The following is a 20,575-nucleotide window of genomic DNA, read 5'->3' as shown; positions in this document are numbered from 1 at the left end:
ACTTGAGGTACAACTGTGACTATTATTAATATTTATTTCAACTCAGATATCCAAGTAGTCACAGAGTCACTGTGGTGTTTCTAGACATTTGTTTCAGTTGTCTAAAATTCAAAAGAAACTCATCATCATCATCATCATCATCATCATCATTTAAGACTGATTATGCCTTTCAGCGTTCAGTCTGGAGCAAAGCCCCCTTATAAAATTCCTCCATGATCCCCTATTCAGTGCTAACATTGGTGCCTCTTCTGATACTAAACCTATTACTTCAAAATCATTCTTAACCGAATCCAGGTACCTTCTCCTTGGTCTGCCCCGACTCCTCCTATCCTCTACTGCTGAACCCACGAGTCTCTTGGGTAACCTTGCTTCTCCCATGCATGTAACATGACCCCACCATCTAAGCCTGTTCGCCCTGACTGCTACATCTATAGAGTTTATTCCCAGTTTTTCTTGATTTCCTCATTGTAGACACCCTCCTGCCATTGTTCCAATCTACTAGTACCTGCAATCATCCTAGCTACTTTCATATCCATAACCTCAACGTTGTTGCTAAGGTAATCTGAATCCACCCAGCTTTCGCTCCCATAAAACAAAGTTGGTCGAAAGATTGAACGGTGCACAGATAACTTAGTCTTGGTACTGACTTCCTTCTTGCAGAAGGGAGTAGATCGTAGCTGAGCGCTCACTACATTAGCTTTGCTACACCTCGCTTCCATTTCTTTCACTATGTTGCCATCCTGTGAGAATATGCATCCTAAGTACTTGAAACTGTCCACCTGTTCTAACTTTGTTCCTCCTATTTGGCACTCAATCCGTTTATATTTCTTTCCAACTGACATTACTTTCGTTTTGGAGATGCTAATCTTCATACCATAGTCCTTACATTTCTGATCTAGCTCTGAAATATTACTTTGCAAACTTTCAATCGAATCTGCCATCACAACTAAGTCATCCGCATATGCAAGACTGCTTATTTTGTGTTCACATATCTTAATCTCACCCAGCCAGTCTATTGTTTTCAACATATGATCCATAAATAATATGAACAACAGTGGAGACAGGTTGCAGCCTTGTCTTGCCCCTGAAACTACTCTGAACCATGAATTCAATTTACCGTCAACTCTAACTGCTGCCTGACTATCCATGTAGAGACCTTTAATTGCTTGCAAAAATTTGCTTCCTATTCCATAATCTCGTAGAACAGACAATAACTTCCTCCTAGGGACCCCGTCATATGCCTTTTCTAGATCTATAAAGCATAGATACAATTTCCTGTTCCACTCATAACACTTCTCCATTATTTGCCGTAAGCTAAAGATCTGGTCCTGACAACCTCTAAGAGGCCTAAACCCACACTGATTTTCATCCAATTGGTCCTCAACTAATACTTGCACTTTCCTTTCAACAATACCTGAGAATATCATACCCACAACGCTGATTAAAGAGATGCCTCTGTAGTTGTTACAATCTTTTCTGTTTCCATGTTTAAAGATTGGTGTGATTACTGCTTTTGTCCAGTCTGATGGAACCTGTCCCGACTCCCAGGCCATTTCAATTATCTTGTGTAGCCATTTAAGACCTGACATTCCACTGTATATGATGAGTTCCGACTTAATTTCATCCACCTCAGCTGCTTTATTGCACTGCAATCTATTGACCATTTTCTCCACTTCCTCAAATGTGATCCTATTTCCATCATCATTCCTATCCCATTCTACCTCAAAATCTGAAACATTACTGATCGTATTTTCACCTACATTGAGCAACTCTTCAAAATATTCCCTCCATCTACCCAAGGCATCCACAGGATTCACCAGCAGTTTTCCTGACCTGTCCAAAATACTTGTCATTTCCTTCTTACCTCCCTTTCGAAGAGTGCTAATTACACTACAGAATGGTTTTCCAGCAGCTTGACCCATAGTCTCCAACCTGTTTCCAAAGTCTTCCCAAGATTTCTTCTTGGATGCTGCAATTATCTGTTTGGCTTTGTTTCTTTCTTCAACATAACTTTCTCTGTCTACCTGAGTTCTAGTATGTAGCCATTTTTGATACGCCTTCTTTTTCCTTTTACAGGCTGCCTTGACTGTGTCATTCCACCAAGCTGTTTGCTTCATCCTACTTTTACACACTACTGTTCCAAGACATTCTTTAGCCACTTCTAGTACTGTGTCCCTGTATCTTGTCCATTCCTTTTCCAATGACTGTAATTGACTACATTCAACTAACTGGTACCTTTCTGAGATCGCTGTTATGTACTTGTGCCTGATTTCCTTATCCTGAAGTTTCTCCACTCTTATCCTCCTACATATGGACCTGACCTCCTGCACTTTTGGCCTCACAATCCCAATTTCACTGCAGATTAAATAATGATCAGTGTCATCAAAGAATCCCCTGAATACATGTGTGTCCCTCACAGCCTTCCTGAATTCCTGATCTGTTATTATATAGTCAATGACAGATCTGGTTCCCCTGCCTTCCCAGGTATACCGGTGAATGTTCTTATGTTTAAAAAAGGAGTTTGTGATTACTAAGCCCATACTGGCACAGAAATCCAAGAGTTGTTTCCCGTTCCTGTTGGCCTCCATATCCTCTCCAAATTTACCCATAACCTTTTCATACCCTTCTGTTTGATTTCCAATCCTGGCATTAAAATCCCCCATGAGCAGAACACTGTCCTTGTCCTTTACTATAACAACTACATCACTGAGTGCCTCATAAAAACTATCCATCTTATCTTGATCTTTCCCTTCACAATGCGAATATACTGACACAATCCTAATTTTCTTGCTAGACACTGTCAAATCTATCCACATCAGTCGTTCATTTACATACCTTATTGCAACTACGCTGGGTTACATTTCTTTTCTGATGTAAAGCCCAACACCCCATTGTGTTATTCCTGCTTTGACTCCTGACAGGTAGACCTTGTATTCTCCCACTTCCTCTTCTTTCTCACCCCTTACCCGAATGTCACTAACAGCTAAAACATCCAGCCCCATCTTACTTGCAGCCTCTGCCAGTTCTACCTTCTTCCCAGAGTAGCCCCCATTGATATTAATAGCTCCCCATCTCATTACCATTTGTTTGCCAGGTTGTATCTTAGGAGTCCCTGGTTTGTCAGTTAGAGGTGGGACTCCGTCACCTCCAAAGGTCCGAGGCATTTTGCTCTGATTGTTGCCAGCATCATGCATCATATTTAAAGTACCAGGGAAGCAGGTTGCTAGCCTTACTTGCCCCGAGTCCCATTGAGTTTTACGCCTAACGGTTGAAGGAGGTGGATTTGGTAGTCTTTGCTGTATGAGCACAAAGGTGACCACGACTCAGAATATGTCCGAGATGCCCAGCCTTCTTCCAAAGTAACTGGTATCCCGACTGTCGGGACCACTTACTTGGCCACTCATATGTTGCCCGTGGTTCATGAACTAGGACATGACTACAGGAACCCACACCATGAACCACTCAAAAGAAACTAGGATGGAAAAAAATGATACACAAAATAAGTATGTAAATGTAACATCTTGCCATTTTGAAAAGTCCAGTGTGCATGTGTCCCCTCAATGTGGTAATCTCATTGGCAAAAATATAAAACCACTATCCAGAAAATTACTTCCTTCTTTATTTATATGAAGTACATATTCAGTATAAAAAATTCACAGGAAACTTTTACTCCATATAAAATATCCATAGTATAACAATACACACTATCAAAAATATAAATTCATACACAAGAAAACAGTATATTGTCACAGTGACGAACTTGTTTAGTATTGATACTGAGTGTAGATTTCATAAAATTTATTACATGCATAATACATATGTAAAAACAGATATTCTTGAATATTTATTTTTTCACACAATGCTAATACTACATACAATGCAACATATTATGATGAGGTTAGAAACAGTAACATAATAAGTAATTGAAAGAATAACAATTCTATATTATGCTCTTCATGGGCTTCACCTTGCTAAAGATGGGTATTTTTGTACTGTATCATATGTATATCTCTGGTTGTTAAATATGTTTGATGTGTGTTACTTCCAAGTGTGAACAAATTCAGTAGAGCTAAATTTCTGTGATGTATGTATCTGGTGCTTGGAAACATGATTTGCTACAAAGAATATCTATCATTAATAATATGTAACTCATGTGAAAAGTGCTCTTAATGAAATATGTAGCCTGGTGGTCCAAGAATGACTAGTCTCAGTATAAAATGTTACGGAATAAGATGAGGTAAGTGAAACAAAACTATTCCAGGAATGGCACTTTCTCAATGAGAAATGGGCAAATCTGAGAAAAGCAACCCAATTTAACCTTTAGACGGTGCTAAATTAAGGCAGTAGAAAATCTGTGTCACAGTGAGACATAAAACGTATGAACTCATACAGTTTCTGACTTTTTTTATTGTGCTTGTCTCTAGTGTCTCATGATGAGACTGCCTGTTTTTAGCATTAATTAACTTTACTAGAATTATTTTTTGATACGGTTAATGCAGATACTAAAACCTGTAGTACAAAATAAAATAAGTTGATTGTAATATGACAATATCTATCTTTACACTGAATGATATTGGATGAAACCATTACTCTAGAGTCTAGACAAAAGTTTACAACAATATCCCAGTACCAATGACTTTTTGTGCGAAAAAAGGTTAAAGACATCTACAAAAATGCATTTTTAATTACTTAAAATTGACTTCAATTTTTTTTTTTTTTTGTAATTATTCTTGTCCCATTTCTTATTCATTTATCTTGAGGGAATAAACAGAACAAGATTATGTGTGGGGATATTTCTTTTGAAAGCATTATAAAACTTAATGACCAGTCTAGTCATAAAATATAAGCAGTATATGATATTTGAGAAGTATTTTGTTACATGGAAATCTGAAATTACAGTGGTTAATGAACTGTAGTCAGAATGTTTCCTCTATAACCAGATACCAAAGAATGCCCTTGTTGAAAAATTTGCTTTATTAAGTACTAAAGTAGCCAACTTTTGTTTTATTATAGTTGTTAGGAATGCATCAGCATAAAAACACTCTATAGTAACAGTTTAGCAACACACTAAACTCATGTTATTGCATGGATCTAATTCAGTTGAGGGTTGTATACAGAAAATAGTGACAAACAGGAATCACTTAAATTATACAATTATTCATGATGTCATTTAATAATACACAGAAAGAGAGTGTGCAAAGTAATCAGCTACAGGCAAAGAGCTAACTGGTCAAATGGAAAGAAAATTAAAAAAGCTTGAAAACTGTTCACAGTTGTAAAGTTAGAGCTCACAAATTACAACAATGGTGCCCTTCTCTGTGTGAAGTCTGCCAACTAAATTTTCCCAGTCACATAACTGGAAATGTATTTGTTCCATTCATGCCCATAAATTCTTCAAGAAAAACTATACAGACAAAATACTATTGGGCTGATTTCAACAGTCACACCACAAAAATTAAAATGTGCCAGTATAGTCATTTACAATTATAATAAATGTTAACAACTTCTGTATAATTCAGTATAATACTGAACTTCCAATATTAGGCTGTAAATTAAATGAGTATAATTACATGAGAGAACAAGAACAACCATTGCCTTACCCTTGTAAAAAGCATGACAGACAAGCAGATACATGCTTTAGCCAAACAAGGAATGATATTTCATGGCCCTGTAGGATGGCTGCACCTCTATTGTGATCATAAATTGTAGTTTATAGGAAAATGCAGACATTCAGTATTTCTTTCCTCTAGAACATTAGTCCAGAAAGCCTTGCATCAAAAGCACAATATGATCAGAACCAAATTCTCATGATCCAGAGTACCTAAAAAATTAAAAAATTCTCAAGTTTTTCTCTGTAACACATAATATGCATGTTATGAAATTGGTTCTCTGTTTATATTTTATATTATAAAGTTTCAAAAAAATAACATGTGAATTAAGTATATTTCCAGATGAAAATTAAGTGCTGCCAACACGAGCTTCTCTACTATAACTGAGTTTAAGTCAACAATAATAAATCAAAACTTGCTGATAATTTCCTGTAGTACAGGTTTGGGAAGAGTAAAATTTGATTTTGAAAAGACTGTAAAAATCCAACCAATTTTTACTAATTGTATTTTTAGCACCATAAAGTACATAAAAAAAGCATTTAGAAGTAGCTCAGATTTAGAAATAACTCAAGTATGATGACATCCATTCAAATGTAGAACTCACTCTTTACTCTATCCCATCATGTATTTTGTAAATATAAATTCCATACATAAATCAAAAAAAGTCACTTAGAAAAATAAATATCTTAACATCCGATGACATTCATAGTCTCTGATTTTGTAATGCAAAATAGAAATAAGCACTTCAATGTTGGATCTTTAATAGGCATATTTAAAAAATACTGGTTATTACTATAAGTGTGTCAAGCCATTCCCAAAAGTCATCATCCTACTATGATTGTATTAATTCCAAAAAGAAAGAACAGAAAACTGAATGCAGTTTCAAATTCACAAACATCTGTCAGTAAACAGCAGGCTCAGTGATTTTTTGCAGTGGACTTGTAGTAGGAGGTAGTGAAAATGTGATTCATTAGTCTGAGGTAGTGAAAATGTGATTCATTAGTCTGATTACATACAGTGTACAGATCATTAGATCTGCTGTACAGGAGACATGCCAAGTTTGAAAAGAATATAATATCTTTTTACACTGTTTTGACAAAGTTACGTGTTACAGATGAACAGTTATGCATGTGCTTCTATATAATATTTGTTATACATTAATAGCTACAGATAACAGTCTACATCTTTCTATTGTTCCATGAATTCTCAATGGAATAGTAACTTTTACTGCTAAAATATTATGAAGTAGCCTTTTCAGAGAGTAAAGATCCATGTTTAATTTTTTTCTACCTTGTAGTTTGTTACATATTTTAGCCCCATGTACAGAGGTGTCTGAGGATAAAGCTTTAAGTGATGTGAGGAAAGTTTGAAGTTCTCCTTGTGATGAGTAACATAGCTGTGCTTAAAGTGGTATTTCAGTTTAAATTGGTTATTGTAAACAAAAATCAAAATTTCAAAAATGTACAATGAAGGATTGGTTAGTATTTTTAACTGTTTATATAATGATGACATAACTCATTTTTATGGACAGCATATGTGTTCGTAACAATATACTTCTTAAGAATTAATGGTCTTGTGATGCTTCTAGAATTTCCCCAGAAAATTATCTCATACTGAATAACTGGTGAGTATATAGGGCATCTCCTGTACCTGAGTTATCCATGGTATGCAGTGCTGGGAGCAAGAGTGTCATAGGGATTAACTTGGATATTGTGTAGGTTGGATGGTTGACAGTATATTGCTCTGGGGCATGAAGGTAAAATTGTGGTTGGGATATAAACCACCTTAGAGTGTGATCAAACAGTCCATGCATGTAATGCTGGTTCATGGTATCCAACAGGCACAATATTTCAGCAATTAAACATGTCGCCATCATCAGGTGCACTGATGAAATGAGCTCCAAGAGGTGTGTGACCAACTTATATCCTCTCCCCCTGCGAGCCATTCGCTGTACAGTCTGTGCCCAAGGGAGTGCATCGGCAGCTGCGGAGGTGATGGTGATGGAGTCCGTGGTAGCATTCCATTCATTCTGGCTGCCAGATCATTGTGTTTGCTACAGCCAGAGTCCCAGTTGATTAGATTATCCTTGGTGCAGATTTCAATAGTGTTTCTAATGGCAATGCCACATTATTTTGAAGTCTATATCAAAACCTTGGTATGTTTATATTCCACTGCATGATTCTCAAATAAACTGTGGTCTGTCACTGCCAACTTGGTGGGATACATTAATTGAGTACCTATGTCATTGGTTTTCTTGGCATCAATCTTTGATGCCGCATGCTATTTGTTCAATACTTGTCTTGCCACATCTACATAGATTCTGATATAACCTGGCCTACCACAAATGGAGATCATCTTTGACACCCAGCAATAATGCCCATGTTTTCTTGGGTGGGCAACATAAAGTTTATACTCAGTGTTTTTTCAGTATGTTTCTGATTTTTCCTGACAGAGCACTGGTGTACAATATAAAGGCACCGGCTACATCTTCCTCTGTGACTTCTTGAATCTCCATACCTTGTACTATGGTGGGGCAGAGAACATGTATAATATGCTATTCTGAGGAACCATTTTTTCGGAACACAGATCTGAAGTGTTCCAGATCCTGGGCAGTCTCTTTACATCTGGGATAGTGCAGGCTCTGTATGCAAGCATTTTCAGTACCCCATTCCTCTGCACAGGGTGGTGTCAGTGTCTGCATGCAAATACAGGTCAGTATGTCTTTTCTTCTGAGACACACAATGGCCCAGGATGTCATGAGCTCTTCTTTTGAGTATGGTGTTCAGGAATAGTAGTCTTTCTTCTGCTTCAGTTTCTGTAATGAATCTGAGGTTGAGATGTATGGAGTTCAGATGTACAAAGAAGTCAATGAGTTTGTCCCTTCCATGGGACAGGTGATGACTGTGCTATCTACATAAAGGAAAAAGCAATTAGGTTTCCTTTTGGATTATGTCAGGGCTTCTTCCATGAAGTGCTCCATATACAAATTCACAACCACAGGTGAGAATGGGCTGCCTATTGTGATTCCTTCCATTTGTTCATAGTATTCTCCATTAAAGCCAATGATCTTGCCACAGTGGTAGCACCGGTTCCCATCAGCTCACCGTAGTTAAGTGCTGGCGGGCAGCACTAGCACTTGGATGGGTGACCATCTGGTCTGCCAAGTGCTGTCGATAAGCAAGTTGCACTCAGCTCTTGTGAGGCAAACTGAGGAGCTACTTGATTGAGAAGTAGTGGCTCCAGTCTCATAAACTGACGTACGGCCAGGAGAGTGACGTGCTGACCACTTGTCCCTCCATATCCACATCCAGTGACACCTGTGGGCTGAGGATGACACACTGGCTGGTTGGTATGGTTGGGCCTTCATGGTCTGTTTAGGTGGAATTTAGTTTAGTTTTCATTTTATTCTCCATTAAACAGAAAATGTGTGGAGGTCAGAACATGTCTGAAAAGGATGGTGGTCTTACCATCAAATTTCTGACCAATAAGTTCTAGTGACTGTCGTAGTGGCACCATGGTGAATAATGAAATGAAGTCAAAGCTCATCAGGATATCTGAGTCCTTCAACCTGAAGCTGTTGAGGTGTTTCACAAAATCCACAGACTTGCAAAAGTGATGTGGGCATTTACCCGCAGAAGGGCTTAGTATTTCTGTCAGGGATTTTACCACCTAGTATCAAGGAGCCCTGATATTGCTGACAACAGGGCATAACAGTGCTCTATCCACAAAGTCTTCATTGTACAGTTCTATGTGGTAACATTTTTTGATGACCACCTTTGGTAAATCCAAGTTGTTGTTCTCCACCTTCTTGGTAGAATCAGTGTTGATCTTCCTGTAGGAATCATCATTTACCAGGATCAGTACCAGCAGCATATATTCGACTAATGTATTCCAACAATAGCAGTTGGAGAACACTGTGCAGTGAAGAATAATGTGATGGAATATGAACATACCAGGATTTTAGCACTGTCTCCAAAATACTGGAACAAGGAAAATGTCATTATAGAGGCCATCAAAATTCACACCAGGAACAATCTTATCAACTGGGGCTGCAGCTGTAGTCTCAGCAAGGCTTGGGAATTGGCACTGGGTTTAATTAAGCAGACACTCACTAAACACAATGATCTAGTGCCCAGGGAATATCGAGTAACTACACCTACTCCATGGCAGATGGTGAAACCATCCCCTCCATGGCTGTGAAAGTGTGACCTCAGGTGCGGATCATGTAGGGAACTGATCGTGGGTTGGAGGTGACATAAGTCAGCCATGCACCACTACAGCGTTCAGTTTGTAAGCACACCTGATGGTGGCTACATGTCTGATCATCAAAATATTGTGTCCACTGAACACTACGAACCAACAGTACACCCCTAGTCTGTTTAGACAACAAATATGCTGGGAGAAACTGAAAGATCACATCTTAGAGCTTGATGAGAATTACCTGGAGCGCTGACTAAGGTTGTGTCTTGTTTTATTTAGGCTTGGGTAATAAAGGTAGAGCTGCTCAACAGCCAGTTTGCAATTATCATCTACTTTTTGGTGATAAGTACTAATTGAAAGATTTTATCTTTCACTTAATTATTTTGTACTAGTTGAACAGGATATGGTCTTCCTTCAAAGGCTCTGACAGGTTTATTAGTATATTTAGATAACTCTTGTTTACCACTATAGCTGCAATATTTACTATGTCAAGACTTTAGGGAAGGAACAGGTCAACATGGAAATGTGCCAGATGCCATCCTGTCTCTGTTTCTATTTTTGTTTTCTTGCCTAGAGCTCATCATCCAGTCTTTGTTTCTTCTTGTTTTCATTTTTTGATACTTCTTTAACATACATGTTTCGTCATTGTATAAAGGATATCCACTGTCATGCAATTGGAATGCCTCAACCTTAACATAGGCCGTGGAGTGGCAGTTACTCATTGCTAGTGCTCATGTCACATCTTGTTAGTTTGTCTTCCTACATCTGAGACACTAATCATCTCCTCTGCTCCTTCCCTGAGGTACCTGCCCCTCTACCACCACCAGACTCCTTACTTGTCACTGTGGATGCCATATTCCTATACAACAACATAACCCATACCCATGCCATTATTGCTATGGAACATTTCTGTTTCCAGTGTCATCAAGACACCAATTCTATCTGCTCCAACCTAATCTCTTTGGACACCTCTTTTTCACCCACCTTTACATCTTTTCTGAAGGGCAAATACATGAACAAATCTGCAGGGCTGTTCAGGAGATTCATATAACACCTGCTGTATGGAAATCTAGATAATCTGTAATGCCACTCATTCCACAGTATCAGTCTCATCATCAATCAGATACGTGTGTGCTTATGTCTGTTTAATTTCCTTCACTGAAGAATGACAATGTAGTTTGAATCAAATAAGTGATTTGATGTACCTTTCCATGCTCATCTGTCCTGTGTGAGCCTCTTCAGCTTGAAACACACCAAGATGGGATAGCTCCACTTGGCACAATTCTATTCCTTAAATATTTCTTTTTTCCGTTAATGAATAAACCATAGTTACATAAACTAACTGAAACTGTAATGGAACTGTTCAACATAGCTCATTTTTATTGTAAAGTATTGGAGAATCTGATTCACTGTAATTGAAAACACACACCAAAGAGATGGAAACCACAAGTTGTATAATTTTCCAGACATTTGAGTAAATGTATGTTGTAGAAGCATTATTTTATGAGAAACAGAATTATTTTCATATTACTAATATACAGAATATAACAGTACTTACTTTTCAAAATGTAGATTGTATGTGGGATACCTTGGAACAAATCTGTTATCATCCTGATAATGTCTTGCATCTTCTTCGTCATCAATATTACTGGCTCCATACACACATTCTTCATAAGAAGGAGGCGCTGCAACGAAACACACATAAAGTAGTAACACAGAATATGGCGGCATATATGTTTCTTCTTCTTGCAATACAGAAATACAGTCTTCTTTGTGACAGATAAACCTAGGTATACTTTCTGCAAGTAGTCCTCAACAGCTCTTAAATGATTCTGGAAAGACATCATAAGGTGGACAACAGCTATCATTTTAATAATAATTAGTGTTACTTACTAATTACTAATTTCAGTCTTAAATCATCAGCACAATGCAGAATACTTAATAACATGCTGGATAGATTTTTTGACCATACTCCTAAAGAATGATAGAAAAATAGTAGTGATATTCTGGTTATTGGAAAACAAGTAATTCAAAGAGAATAATCAATTACATGTCATATTGAGAGAGAAAAGTAGATCAGCTAGATTAAGGGGCACAGAAACAAAATGTTAAAATGGGTTTAGTTAACTGCTGGAGCATGCACAGCAGTCTTTGTATTAGTCTCACTAAGGTTATATTTCACTCTTAGCACTAGGAACAGAAAGCTGGCTGAAACAAGAAGTGAATATGAGTGAAATCTTAAATTCACTTGGATAAGCCAGTTGCCATTTGTATGGTGTATTTCTGTATTTGCCTGAAGGTGAGCAATTTCTTTTGCATAGCCTACATACAATAATGCAGGTATCTCATTAAGGACAAGTTCTTTCCTTTATTGAGTAAATTATTTTATTTTCTATTCAATGAATACTTGTTTCAATATCTGTCCTTTTAGCATCATAGAATGAGTGAAAGGAGGAAGGATAACACAATCTTTCACAGTGAAACAATTTTGGAAGACAGAATTCAGTATTTTGTACCTTTCTAGCTCCTCATCCTCTGTATCACTCGTCAGCAAAATATTGCATTTGGCTAATTAATGTGTATTGCTCATCAATATGGAATGGGTAGGATTAACAGAGGAGATAGACGAAAACCAAAATACAACAGCTAATTTCATAATGGGTTTGTTAAGAAAGTGTGGAAATGTCTCAGAAATACTCATCCAACTTCATAGCTACTGTAAGTGAGGTATTGTGCATCACTGTTTAGTCTTAAAATCTTGAGAACACTTTTTGAAAAGAGTCAAGCAACATTTTACTTTCCTCCCAGGTATTTCTTGAGAAATGGCCGGGATGTAAAAATCAGAAAAAATTGAGCTCATACAGGGACTTACCAACAGTTATCTTCTGTGAATAGAAAATGTAAGTGGAAATGATAGTGGTATATGAAATATACTCCACCTAACACCCTAAGGCAGCATATGCAGTATAGTTGTGGATTATAATAAAATGGCTGGGACTATAATAATTCTAACAGCATATTCAGGGATATGAATTTAAAAATAAAAATGTAATAGTCTACTCAATTCTCAAACATATCTTTATCTTGAGAAAGCTAAAGAAAATATATTTAAAAATATGTAAGAGAAAGGAATGATGGTAAAGAGGGAAGCTCAGTCCAAACACAGATGAACAGAGTCATACAAGATCCAGGAAATTACAGGGAAGCAATGTGTAATTATTATGTAACTACAGAATATGCAAGTAACTGCCACTCAGAAATATTTCAATCTGGGATCAACATACATGACAAATGCTGAAGCATTGGGCTATCAAGACACTAGTGGTATCTGATGAAGAATTTAATGAAAATCAGTTTTTGTTATGTTGTAAATTGGATGAAATAATCACTAGAGCAGCTCAGATTTCACAGACTAATCAAAGACGGTAAGATGTTATTTAAATGATGAGTAACACACTTTTATAAGTTATGGATGCAGGACTTTAATATCTATATTTAACAAGGAAATTATAAAAGCTAAGTCAAAGTGAAATGGGCACTAACAGTTAATACAAAATTGGAATGAGACGCACCAAACTGTTAATAAGTCATTCCGTTTTGCAATAAGTTCTGCAACATAACAGCAGAGCCTCAGGTTATGTTGGTGATACAAGGTAGGGGCAAGTGTTTTGGGTGGACCTTAGGCTAGAGACCAGTTGTATACACAACAGAAGGGTCATATTTTTATTCAACAGGAGGAACATCTTAACTGTAGCTATCCTACACTACAGGATCAAAATTTGAATATTATACACTTCCTCCAGCTTAGGCAAATGAAATGGAGCAAATCAGTTGGTTCTTTCCACATAAGATCGAGTATATGATGTGCCTTAAGGGGCTTAATGAAGCACTATTTTGTTCATGGGTGGTTCCTGTCAGCAGCACATATCTAAATAACTAACTGCAGCATATTGCTCAATATTGTAAGTTAACACATTTATGGGTGTGCACATCCACAAAGGTGTTAACTTCAAAATTCACACCAAAAACATAGGACAATTTTGACATGCAAAAGCATACAGCACTGGAGCAAACCAATAATGGATACAAAATGAGGCCCCAGCAAAAATACAAAATGGAATGTGTACACCTGTCTGAAGATGGATTTGTAAAAAATCCAAAACCAGTCATGGTTTGATCCAAATAAACATTATTAAATTATACCTGTGGCTGGTTGCTTTTACAATTACAAAGCCTATAGTATTACAGCCACAACCTCAAAGTGCCAGTTTTCAACAAAATAGTTTCTATCAGAGGCATGCTCTTGTTTAAATGAGTATGACTGAACAGTGAGGTACCAGATGTCTCATACTACCTTCCTCAGCACCTCTAAAAATTTTCCCAGAAATTTTGGCATTCGAACATATTCACTCTGTTTATGCTGAGTAAATGGAGACAGTGGAAGTGGGAAAGGGACAGAAAAGTAATAAATACTGAAAGATAGAAGACAGTGCTTGTGGTACAGAAAGAGTGAGGGAGCCAATTGCAGTGTGAGAGAAAGACAGGGACACAGTGGCAGTGAACATAGTTGACAGAGACAGAACAGTGCTAAGAAAAGAGGGAAGGAGAGAGTGCCGGTGGGAGTGGAGTAAAGAGAAAGAGGAACTGGATGTGGGTGAGAGTCAGTGATAATAAGAGCAAGTCCATGAGAATGACAACAAGGAAGAGAGAGATAATGACAGTGAGAAGAGACAGCAGTAGTAGCAGAGAGCAAGAGGGAGACAGTAACAGTGAGAGGAGACAGTAGCAGTGGGACAGAACAAAGGAGACTGTGGCTGTCAGAAAGGAGACAGTGACAGTGACTCAGAGATAATGACAATGATTTGTAGTGAATGTGTGAGAAAGGGCAAGTGAGAGCGAATGGTTTTGGTGACTTAAAGCAATAGAATAGTGCATGTGAATGAGTTACAGTTAAGGGAGCTTGTGGCAGTTAGATGTGAGTTGCATGTTAAAAAGAGTGTGATATGTTTGCATGCTCAAATTTTTGGGAAAATTTTTAAAGATGCTGAGGGAGGTAGAATGAGGCAGCTAGTTCCCCACTTTTCAGCTGTCAGAGTGTTTTAAACGGGAGCATATTCACATTTTTGGGCTCCGATGGGACCATTTTTCCACTGGTACTTCATATGAACCTCTTTCACATACTTTCTTATTATTTTCTCTCTCTCTTTTCCTGTTATTACTTCTTCTGACTCATGAAAAAGAAAAAAAAATATTCTTGCTTTATTATGTGAGCTGTGCAACTATTTTTCCTACTGTCAGTGATTTATCTGATTACTCTATTTTCCAAAAAACTTTGGTATACAATCAAGTTGCATTAGGAAGTCTGCTTTATTTGCTAGTGGTGATTGGTTTCAGGCCTTCATCCATTTTCAAACAGAATACTGTAGTGTATGCATGTCTGAACAACCATAGCAAATAATCCAAATTGCAATACAAATACTTAAGCATACAGTAGACAAGAAACAAAGACTAGTGCAAAAAGAACTTCTGCTTTATGTATTGCTAATATTTGTGTCTTAATTTCATACTTTTAACTTTCAATTCACTGTGATGGTAATAGTACAAACTACCAAAATGTTCCTGAAGGTTGTGTTCATATATTTTGTACACCATAAAGAGTAAAATGACTGTTAATATTAATAAATTGAATCCATGTGAAATAAAATTGATACTGGAAATGTCTAATGGAAAGAAAAACTTATAAACAGGTCTGGCCCATATAATTGTGATTGTGTGATTGTGATTTTTAATGATCCCATAAATTACCTTTCGTACAGTTATTTACTTGTAACATAGCACAGATCATTAGACTTACAATCTAGATAATATGAAATATAAAAGTATATAAAATAGCTTACACATTAAATATGCATAAGAGCTTTCACAGTATATATATTGGAGGGGAGGCTTGCGTGCCTCAACAATACAGACAGCCGTACCATAGGTGCAACCACAATGGAGGGGTATCTGTTGAGAGGCCAGACAAACATGTGGTTCCTGAAGAGAGGCAGCAGCCTTTTCAGTAGTTGCCGAGGCAACAATCTGGATGATTGACTGATCTCGCCTTGTATCACTAACCAAAATGGCCTTGCTGTGCTGGTACTGTGAATGGCTGAAAGCAAGGGGAAACTACAGCCATAATATTTCCCAAGGGCATGCAGCTTTACTGTATGGTTAAATGATGATGGCATCTTCTTGGGTAAAATATTCCGGAGGTAAGATAGTCCCCCATTTGGATCTCTGGTCGGGGACTACTCAGGAGGACGTCGTTATAAGGAGAAAGAAATCTGGCGTTCTACGGGTCGGAGCATGGAATGTCAGATCCCTTAATCGGGCAGGTAGGTTAGAAAACTTAAAAAGGGAAATGGATAGGTTAAAGTTAGATATAGTGGATTAGTGAAGTTCGGTGGCAGGAGCAACAAGACTTCTGGTCAGGTGAATACAGGGTTATAAATACAAAATCAAGTAGGGGTAATGCAGGAGTAGGTTTAATAATGAATAAAAAAGTAGGAATGCGGGTAAGCTACTACAAACAGGATAGTGAACACATTATTATGACCAAGATAGATACAAAGCCCATACCTACCACAGTAGTACAAGTTTATATGCCAACTAGCTCCACAGATGATGAAGAGATTGAGGAAATGTATGATGAGACAAAAGAAATTATTCAGATAGTGAAGGGAGACGAAAATTTAATAGTCATGGGTGACTGGAATTTGATAGTAGGAAAAGGAAGAGAAGGAAACATAGTAGGTGAATCTGGAATGGGGGTAAGGAATGAAAGAGGAAGCCGCCTGGCAGAATTTTGCACAGATCATAACTTAATCATAGCTAACACTTAGTTCAAGAATCATAAAAGAAGGTTGTATACATGGAAGAAGCCTGGAGATACTGACAGGTTTCAGATAGATTATATAATGGTAAGACAGTTTTTTAGAAACCAGGTTTTAAATAGTAAGACATTTCCAGGGGCAGATATGGACTCTGGCAACAATCTATTGGTTATGAACTGTAGATTAAAACTAAAGAAACTGCAAAAAGGTGGGAATTTAAGGAGATGGAACCTTGATAAACTGACAGAACCAGAGGTTGTAGAGAGTTTCAGGGAGAGCATTAGGGAATGATTAACAAGAATGGGGAAAAGAAATACAGTAGAAGAAGAATGGGTAGCTTTGAGCGATGAAATAGTGAAGGCAGCAGAGGACGAAGTAGGTAAAAAGACGAGGGCTAATAGAAATCCTTGGGTAACAGAAGAGATACTGAATTCAACTGGTGAATGAAGAAAATACAAAAATGCAGTAAATGAAGCAGGCAAAAAGGAATACAAATGTCTCAAAAATGAGATCGACAGGAGGTGCAAAATGACTAAACAGGGATGGCTAGAGGACAAATGTAACGATGTAGAGGCTTATCTCACTAGGGGTAAGATAGATACTGTCTACAGGAAAATTAAAGAGACCTTTGGGGAAAAGAGAACCACTTGCATGAATATCAAGAGCTCAGATGACAAGGGAGATGTTCTTGAGGACAATATTATGGAAATGAAAGAGGATGTAGATGAAGATGAAATGGGAGATATGATACTGTGTGAAGAGTTTGACAGAGCACTGAAAGACCTAGGTCGAAACAAGGCCCCAGGAGTTGACAATATTCCATTAGAACTACTGATAGCCTTAGGAGAGCCAGTCCTGACAAAACTCTACCATCTGGTGAGCAAGATGTATGAGACAGGTGAAATACCCTCAGACTTCAAGAGGAATATAATAATTCCAATCCTAAAGAAAGCAGGGGATGACAGATGTGAAAATTACCGAACTATCAGTTTAATAAGCCACGGGTGCAAAATACTAACGTGAATTCTTTACAGATGAATGGAAAAATTGGTAGAAGCCGATCTCGGGGAAGATCAGTTTGGATTCTGTAGAAATATTGGAACATGTGAGGCAATACTGACCCTGTGACTTATCTTAGAAAATAGATAAAGGAAAGGCAAACCTATGTTTCTAGCATTTGTAGACTTAGAGAAAGCTTTTGACAATGTGGACTGGAATACTCTCTTTCAAATTGTGAAGGTGACAGGGGTAAAATATAGGGAGTGAAAGGCCATTTACAATTTGTACAGAAACCAGATGGCAGTTATAAGACGCGAGGGGCATGAAAGGGAAGCAGTGGTTGGGAAGGGAGTGAGACAGGGTTGTAGCCTATCCCCGATGTTATTCAATCTGTGTATTGAGCAAGCAGTAAAGGAAACAAAAGAAAAATTCAGAGTAGGAATTAAAGTCCATGGAGAAGAAATTAAAACTTTGAGGTTCACTGATGACATTGTGATTCTGTTAGAGACAGCAAAGGACTTGGAAGAGCAGCTGAACGGAATGGACAGTGTCTTGAAAGGAGGGTATAAGATGAACTTCAACAAAAGCAAAACAAGGATAATGGAATGTAGTTGCATTAAATCGGGTGATGCTGAGGGTATTAGATTAGGAAATGAGATGCTTAATGTAGTAAAGGAGTTTTGCTATTTGGGGAGCAAAATAACTAATGATGGTTGATGTAGAGAGGATATAAAATGTAGACTGGGAATGGCAAGGAAAGCGTTTCTGAAGAAGAGAAATATGTTAACATAGAGTATAGATTTAAGTGCCAGGAAGTCTTATCTGAAAGTATTTGTATGGAGTGTAGCCATGTATGGAAGTGAAACATGGACAATAAATAGGTTAGACAAAGAGAGAATAGAAGCTTTTGAATTGTGGTGCTTTAGAAGGATGCTGAAGATGGGTAGATTACATAACTAATGAGGAGGTACTAAATAGAATCAGGGAGAAGAGAAATTTGTGGCACAACTTGACTAGAAGAAGGGATCAATTGGTAGGACATATTCTGAGGCATCAAGGGATGACCAATTTAGTATTGGAGGGCAGCGTGGAGGGTAAAAATCGTAGAGGGAGACCAAGAGATGAATACACTAAACAGATTCAGAAGGATGTAGGTTGCTGTAGGTACTGGGAGATGAAGAAGCTTGCACAGGATGTAGTAGCATGGAGAGCTGCATCAAACCAGTCTCTGGATTGAAGACCACAACAACAACAGCAACGACATATTCACAATATTACACGGTACAAAATGACTTAAGATAATAATAATAATTTTGTGAGATCTAATTAGCTTATACTATACATCAGTGGTTCCTAATTATAGTTAATTTCTTTAACACCAATTTCTGTTGCCTGGTCTTTTTATGATGTGCGAGATTTATCACTCACAGGATGAACTCTTGATCACTGTTTGCCAATGTAGTCAGCTACACTATAAAATTCTCCTTGTGTTAGAAACTGTTTTAGAGTTGTGGGGAACGTTTTCTCAGTTTTGAGGTCTTGTAATTCCCTTGGCATTGCTTGTATTAACTTGCTGCCAGAGTATTTGGGTCCTTTTTCAAAAATCTTAAGTCTATGTGGAATGCACCGGAGTTGTTTTCTGTTCCTTGTGTTGTGTGTATGAACAGTCTCATTAGTCTCCAGTTTGGTGTGATCACGTAATGCACTCACAATGGTCTTGAATATATACAATGATGGAAACGTTAGAATGTTTAGTTCTTTGAAACAACTTTTACATGATTCTTTTTTTTTTTCTTTTCTTTTTTTTTTTTCTCAATATAATTCGAATGGGTTGCTTCTGTAAAGTGAATATTTTCTTAATTCCCGTGAAAGTTGATTTCCCACATACTGTGATTCCATATCACATGTATGGTTCAAAAAGTCCATGATAGACAATGCACTAGAAGTCTCACTGAGTATATTGAGCCAGTTGTTTCATTATAAATATCACTGAGTTTTACTTACTGGAAACAGTATTTATCTGCTGTTTCCAATTTAGCTCACTATCTATTGTAATTCCCAAAAACTTAACAGAGGCTACTTCTTCCAGTCCTTTTCCATCTAAGAAAACATCCATATGTTCTTCTTTCTGTTTATTATTGAAAACCATGTACATAGTTTCTTTTTTTCAGATTAATAATTAATTCCTTTTCAGAGAGCCATTGTGTTGTACTACTAACTGATATGAATGTATTTTGACCAAGTGCCTCCAAATTTTTGGAAACATTGTCTTGTCTTATCAACTACCTATATTTCTTCTGGTGCTGCCTGTAGGCTTCAATATTTATTCTCTGTTTCATTTCTCCTAAGGTAGCTCTCTGTTCTATTATTTCCTTCATGATCCACTGCTTATTTTCGAGATTTTTGTCATTTTGGAAATGCTAAATTGAAGTAATGTGTTACGGTGTCTTGGAAAGCATTGTATTTTTCTTCTGTTCCCTGGGCTTGAAGTGTGTCCATCCACTGTTCTTTTCTTAACATCACTTTGACAATGTTGATATTTTGATGACTGATAAGCGTAACATCTCTTTCTACACTTTTGTGTTCCTTTTGTGAGTTCAGATTTCCGTATAATTCACAAAGCTGTCCAAAATGATAAGAAATTCCTGTTAGCAGAACCTTTGTTGTATATGCTTCGCTATCTATATTAGTGATAATATTGTCAATAATTGAATCAGTTACCAAAGTCGCTCTTGTTGGTTCCATAACAGTTGCCTTCATGTTGTATTGTTGTAGCAGCTCCTCAGATTTTTGTTTCTCTGTCTCTCTTCCCAAATCAATGTTAAAATCACCACATATTACACAATCTTTCATTTTGTTTTTTTTTTCTACTAGAATTGGCATTTTTTTGAG

At 37.3% G+C, this 20,575-nt stretch overlaps 1 protein-coding gene across 2 annotated transcripts in view; it reads right to left on the bottom strand.

Annotated features, from left to right (window-relative positions):
- Positions 1-3,599: 3,599 nt before the first annotated feature.
- LOC124594756 (arrestin domain-containing protein 17-like) overlaps positions 3,600-20,575 on the bottom strand; it is a 194,921-nt gene continuing 177,945 nt past the window's right edge. For both annotated transcript variants that reach the window (XM_047133140.1, XM_047133141.1), the window contains exons 7-8: positions 11,368-11,494; positions 3,600-5,821 (exon numbers count right to left, since the gene is read on the bottom strand). In XM_047133140.1, coding sequence (XP_046989096.1) covers positions 5,806-5,821; positions 11,368-11,494 — 143 coding nt within the window. In that variant the 3' untranslated portion in view covers positions 3,600-5,805. The remainder of the gene's footprint in view (positions 5,822-11,367; positions 11,495-20,575) is intronic.

Source organism: Schistocerca americana, chromosome 2, assembly GCF_021461395.2.
Source record: "Schistocerca americana isolate TAMUIC-IGC-003095 chromosome 2, iqSchAmer2.1, whole genome shotgun sequence".
Classification (NCBI taxonomy): Eukaryota; Metazoa; Arthropoda; class Insecta; order Orthoptera; family Acrididae; genus Schistocerca; species Schistocerca americana.
This window is presented reverse-complemented; position numbering and strand designations above follow the sequence as displayed.